This window comes from Varanus komodoensis, unplaced genomic scaffold, assembly GCF_004798865.1.
Source record: "Varanus komodoensis strain SLA01 unplaced genomic scaffold, ASM479886v1 scaffold119, whole genome shotgun sequence".
Taxonomy (NCBI): domain Eukaryota; kingdom Metazoa; phylum Chordata; class Lepidosauria; order Squamata; family Varanidae; genus Varanus; species Varanus komodoensis.
In genome coordinates this window covers 97228-103607 of record NW_025335344.1, presented here as the reverse complement: position 1 = coordinate 103607, position 6380 = coordinate 97228, and the positions used below count along the sequence as shown (strand labels likewise).

Genomic DNA, 6380 nt, shown 5'->3' with positions numbered 1-6380 from the left:
AGTGACTGAGTGCAGAACTCCTCCTATGCTTCAACACACCACTTCTTAGCAAATGTACCATTATTGTTGAAGCTAATCTTTACAAGCCGCTCAGGTGTAAAATCCCAGGCTGAATAAGAAAGCAAAAAAAATGAAAACAAAACATCTCATATGCCATCAAATGCCTGGTAGTAATGACAAGTCTTAAAGTAGTGCTGAAAATAATAGAAACATAGAAACAGAGCGAGTCAGAAGGGGTTAGTCTAGTCTAACCCTCAGCTCCCTCTCCCCTTCTCTCTCCCTTTCATTATCTATACCTATCTATCTCATTCGCTTAACAGTAGCTCTGGATACAATAAAATAATTCCTGTTGGTGGCATTTAGTGGTGGCAATTCGGGAACTGGCCTACCTCAGGCGTCTGTCTGTCTGTCTGTCTGTCTGTCTGTCTGTCTGTCTTGGGGTGCAGGGGAATCAGCTACTGCCTTGCCTCTGAGGTTGCCGTGTGGCTTTCCGACACAAGGGGGAGAACTTGAGCCAGCTCCTCTCACATGCAGCAGAACAAAAAAAGTCCTGTCAGAAGTTCACCACATCCTGTGGTCTACCATGCCTCACATCTGAGTTTCTCTGAAAACAAACTATTGGAGCTGCTTGCCAAGAGGTGCCCCATCAAGATCTTGCCACACAGCACAGCGCAAAGCCTAGAAGCCGATCCAAACGAGGGTCTTTCCGACTCCGTCCTGCTTCATCAGCACGAACTATGCCTCTCCTTTGTACCTTATCGATGCTCATCACAGCAGTCTTAAGTAAGTGCTTCATTTATTCATTAAGCACATTATCCACTTTTCATTATAAAATAATTCTAAATGGAGGACTAATTCCTTCTGCTCTTCTCTGCCTTCTGTTTGCTTCATATTTATTTATTTATTGTTTGATTTATATCCTGCCTTTTTCCTACAAAGGGCTCAAGGCAGCTTACATCATTCTCCTCCTCCATCCTATCCCCACAACAACCCTGTGAGGTAGGTTGGGCTGAGAGGCTGTGACTGGCCCAAAGCCACCCAGTTGGCTCCATGGCTGAGCGGGGACTCAAACCAGGTCGTCTGAGTCCCAGTCCCCTGCTCTTAACCACTACACCACACTGGCTCTCTCATAGACACTCCTGCAGCTAAGATTCTTTCTCCTGTATGTTTGGGGCTTCCTTGGATTTGCCTAGTCTAAACTTGTGCAGGATAAATTGGTATAGTCCAGAGCTGGTAGCTGTACTGTACCACATCATGCTGAAGATGACATATGCAATTTCAGCACTAAACACCCCGGCAGATGGAAACACATCCCTGCTGTACTAGGGAGGGCAAAGAACTCTGCATCATCCTTGGCAAAGAGTTTAAGTTTATACGGAGAAGAACTCAAATCTGAGTTCCTCTGCCTGAAGTGGATTTTACCATCTTTGGCATATTCCAACTTCCCTTACGTCTGTAAACTGGGACTGAATCTATTGGTATTCTCTGCTCAATAGATGGAAAGACCCTTTAGCTCTTGCTATTTGTGTGTATAGCATTGATGCCAATTTAAAATGGAAGAGTGGCCTTTTAAAATTCAGTGTCCTCCTCAGCCAGGTGGGGGTTCATATTTGCATGTAAAAATAACATCTCCTTCCAAAGAACAGCCCTAAATTCAGACTTGCAGCCCCAAAAGAGGAAAGCCCATTTTTAAGTGTATCTGTTAGTCTTACTCAGTACACATGCCCAGAGTGGCCAAACCCCAACAAGTGTTGGGGTGGAGTAGATTTCGCCCTTGAATGTTAGACAGTGTTTTAAAAGAGAGCTGATTTTCCAGAAATGAGGAACTCAACAGATCTGCAGCTGACCCTTGGTTTGGTCTCATGTCCACCTAAATATCATCTCTTCTGCCATTATCTTCTCCCCAGGAGCTAGTGATGGGCTACCAGTAACCCAGCCTGATGACAAGGTGACTGTTGTGGAAGGCAAGCCCATCCTTATCAACTGTACGTACGATTCATCTGTTGACTACCTCTTCTGGTACATTCTGTTACCTGGCCAGACTCCCCGGCTTTTTTTGAGGCATTTGGGAGATGACCCCTCCGATGAGGGGCGTATTCGAGACTTCAGTGCCACAAAGGATGCAAAGCACAAAAGCTTCAACATGGAGAAAGCCGGTAGCCGGTTGGATGATACTGCAATCTATTTCTGCGCTGGGAGTAACACAGTGAGGCAGGCTAGAAGGGAAGGCAAGCAAAAACATGCTAGGGAACAGTACAGACTATTGCAACCTCGCTCACAATATATTCAGTGATCCAAGCTGCCGTTCTGTGCACATTTACCTGAAAGTAAGACCTAGAAGAGCCAGGGAGACTTGGTTGGAAGTCAACCTAGGCTGGATTTGGCTACCTACATAGCTTCCACTTCGAAAAGGGCTGGGCTTCTTTGAGGACTCATAGGGATGAAAAAGTTGGACAGTTTGGCCTCCTCCTCACAACCAGAACGTTCAACATCTTATGCCCATTCACACCTGAGGTTACCCCTTGTTCCATAGCACCCAGCTTGTTCACTGGGTTTCGTGGGTCATGCTCCTCTAGGTTGTCCTGTTACTTGCACAGGTACATCTTGAGATAAGAGGGAGAAGTTAAGCCATTCCACCATTCCTGTTGAATGACTCTTTCCATCCTCTTTGTCCTGTGTGGTGTGCCTTCTTAGACTGTAGTCCTGAAAGTTTTGGTGGAGCAATGGAAGAAAAATACTGCAAATAATTCAATAAATCAAATGGCAACCGGGGGAGGTCTTTTCATACAGACAGCTTGCAACTGGAATTTTATCTTTGATAGCATCTAGGTGGCTGCTGGACATCTAATTATTCATCAAACCCAAACACAATCAAAATCAAAATCCTCATGAGCTCCTCTAAACTCAAGACTGTGGCTTCCTGTACGGAGTTGATCCGCCTCAATTTTGGACTTCCCTTGTTTCTGACTTTGACTTTCCCTAGGATGGTTGTCTTCTCCAGGGAATCTTGTCTTTTCAGGATATGCCTAAGGTATGGCAGCTTCAGTTTTGTCATTTTTGCTTCAAATCAAGATCTGTCTGGATTTGATCTAGGCCCCACTTGTTCATCTTTCTATAAGTTCAGGGTATTCACAAAGCTGTCCTTGAGCAGCGTATCTGGAACACGTCCATTTTCTTCCTGTCTGCTTTCTTCACTTCCAGCTTTCACACCCGTACACACTGATCGCAGATACAATAGTGTGACGAATCTTGGTCTAGGCCTCCCATGAAACATCACTGCATTTGATTATCTTGCCTAGTTCCATCATTGTTGCTCTTCCAAATGTCACTCTTCTTCCATCTTCTCAGCCACAGTCTTGATTTGAATTGATGACCAAACCATGGTATGTGAATTATTTTGCAATTTCAATTTGTTCATTGTAGACATTATCTAGGTCAATCCAAACCAGTTTAAATTGTATATATGTATCCTGCCTTTCAGCCAGCAAATCTTTGAATGTCCCTTTCCAAGAAAGGCTTAAGCACATCTAACAAATAAGGATCAGTGCCCTTATAGAACTACCATTCCCAAAATTCTTTGGGTACCCTCTAATTTGGGTGAAAACAGTTCAAATCTTATAGACAGACACGCCCCGAATGACTTGCTTTCACCAACTTCCTCTGATTTTAATATTTCATTCCACTAGAGGGGAGTCTAGACCTTCACACCTTCTGCTTTTAACAGAAAGAACAAGACTTCATTCAAAAAACCAGAGTTGGTGCCTCAGAGCGATGGAGGAGCATCATAAAGGGGCAGGAAGCAGAGGAGGCAGACCACAGAATGAACACTTTTGCCCCCACTGCAGTCTTCTCAAACACCAGAAAGTAAAGAGAAGAGAAGCAGCTTCATTTGAAGTTGATCCAGACAGTCAATCATGTCAAAGATGCTGGTCCAGTACTTGGCCATTCTGGGACTGTACCTTCTGCTCCCGGGATCAGGTAATGTTTCTATTGAGTGCACATCATGCACTAGAATGTTTGAATGGGATTCTCATGAAGACATGACCCTCATGGCATGTGCTCATGGTTGTGGTCTTCACCATTCATGGAGTGGGACGTTTTTTAAACCTAGAAGCCAGTGGCAAAAAGCATATTGGGTTGGATCCAGACTTGGCCTTCCAGGAATGGAGCAGCTCCGGTATGTGGAAAGGATAATGAATTAGGGGGTGTTTTTGCCAGAGGAAGACAAGCAGGGACTTGTCACAGATTCCACCTTTCCTCTGCAGTCCCCTACTTTTCTGGAGGATCTCCTGATGCTACAGAGTTGGGCTGGGGGCACAGGGAACTGTGAGATGCTGGAATCCATTCATGTCCTCCTCTAGTTTTTCTAATGGGAGAGTCATATGGGAAGAGTACTACCAACAATTAGCTTGGATTGAACTTGTTCACATTGGATGGGACTTTGAGAACCATGTGGTGGCTTCAGCATCACTCTTGTGACATTACAGAGTCCCCTTCCCACCCACTCACACAGTATCCGCTAGTACTGGCTCCAACCCAATGCCAGCTGACAGACTGTTCAACGTTTTAGTGCACTTTGGAAGTTGCTGATAGAAATGAGGTAGATGTTTTGAATGGGACAAGAAGAGAGAAGTACTGAATGATCAACGAGAATTAATCTCATTTCCTTCTTTTGTAGGGATGGCTCAAAGTGACTCTGTGTCCCAGCTGCTTTCTGAGATGCCCTTTGTAGAAGGACAAGATGCAAACTTGTCCTGCAATTTCAGCACATCATCTATAGACCCTTACCTCTTTTGGTATCGCCAATATCCCAATCAAGCTCCAGAGCATATTTGGACAATAGCACGGTATTCTCCTCCAGGTCCAAGTGAAAAATATTCAGGAAAATTGGATGTTGAAAAGAAGACAGTGAATTTGGAGATTCGGAAGGTTTCTCCTTGGGACATCGCCGTGTATTTCTGTGCTCTGAGGGCCACAATGATGCAACAGTGCATTGCTTCATGTACAAAAACAGGGAAGGATGTTGGTACTCATGAAAGAAAGTAAGCAAACGACTCAGTCAGCTATCCAGCCAGCCAGCAAGTATAGTCTCTCTCCTTCTCCTTAGCCTTCGCCTTCTTCTCCAAGTATCTGTTTTGCAGAAATCTTGCTAATGGATTTAGTGTTCCAGTCACTGTGTGGAAACCAGAAAGAAGGTCAAGAAGGACAAGCTGTAATTTTGCACTATAGTTTCACTACTAAGCAGAAATCAATCTTTATAGATATCACCAGAACATGAAAAGAGAGACCCAGCCGATCTTGTTTGCTTCCAATAAATGAGCCTGGAAGAATCCTCTTGCTTTGGGAAATCCCTTTTCTCTTCCTCTCTTCCTCTCTTCCTTCCTTCCTTGCTTCTTTCCTCCCCTCCCCTCCCCACAGCAGTTCTCTGGATAGGTCTCCCTCATCTTCCTATACAAACAGCATGGACTTCTTGGAGTAAGTCAGCTCCAACTGAGGAGTGATGACTATTCAGACTAGTATGTTCTGATCTTACATAGGGTGGGCTTGCATGCGTTGGTAAGGTAGGTTGGGTAGTTTCCATGATTAATGGATGGTTTCCATACTTCGTGGATGGTTTCCATGATTCATGGAAGGTTCCCATGCTTTGTGGATGGTTACCACACAATCTGTTCTCCCACCCATTCATCCTGCTGGTTGCATTGTGGAAGGTTTCCCATGGCTTTGCCTTTTTGCAATGTGCATTCCCTCCTTGAAATGTTCATTTGGGTATCTGCTTCTCTGTCCATGCCTAGACCCTTTCTGCATTAATAGATCGATTTTGCATTAATAGATCAATTAATTAATCAATCTGAAATAGAGTAATTGATCCATCAATTACTCTATTACTTAATTACTCTATTTCAGAGAGTATACAGTCTAACCAATCAGCACTCTTGGTTATATTTCATAAATAAATAAATAAATAAATAAATAAATGCTTTATTATCAACAAGGTGTTGTTCTTTACATGAAATGATTTGGGAATGAGAAGATTCCCCCAATTCTGAATATAGTTAAACTTGGGGTTGGGCTGGACCCTTGCGTTGTGAGTAAGACCCTTCCTTGGGTTTCCAAACTCCAGACAATCCTTTGAAATTCAGTTTTTTGACTGTAACACCACAGACGACAGAAAAGGTTTTTTTGTGTTTTTTTAAAGGGTTTTAACACTCTAAATAGCCTTTCCCCAAAGGTGGAAGAAGGCTGTGCTGATGTAAACAGCCAGATTCAAACTGGAAATATCTCCTTGGTCTCACCCTTTCTCTAAGGCTGGAAAGAGAACAAGATGGAGACCCACCAGCTGAAAGACTCTCCTCTCTTGGAAAGCCTTCTGGCTCTCATGC

The 6380-nt window shown here is 43.8% G+C and overlaps 1 gene segment (V, D, J or C); it reads left to right on the top strand.

The window, feature by feature from the left end:
- The first annotated feature begins 729 nt into the window (after nucleotides 1–729).
- On the top strand, nucleotides 730–3243 carry LOC123018904. The segment is given in 3 exon segments: nucleotides 730–783; nucleotides 1908–2206; nucleotides 3202–3243. Coding segments are annotated over 3 exon segments (387 nt in total).
- The last annotated feature ends 3137 nt before the right edge of the window (nucleotides 3244–6380 follow it).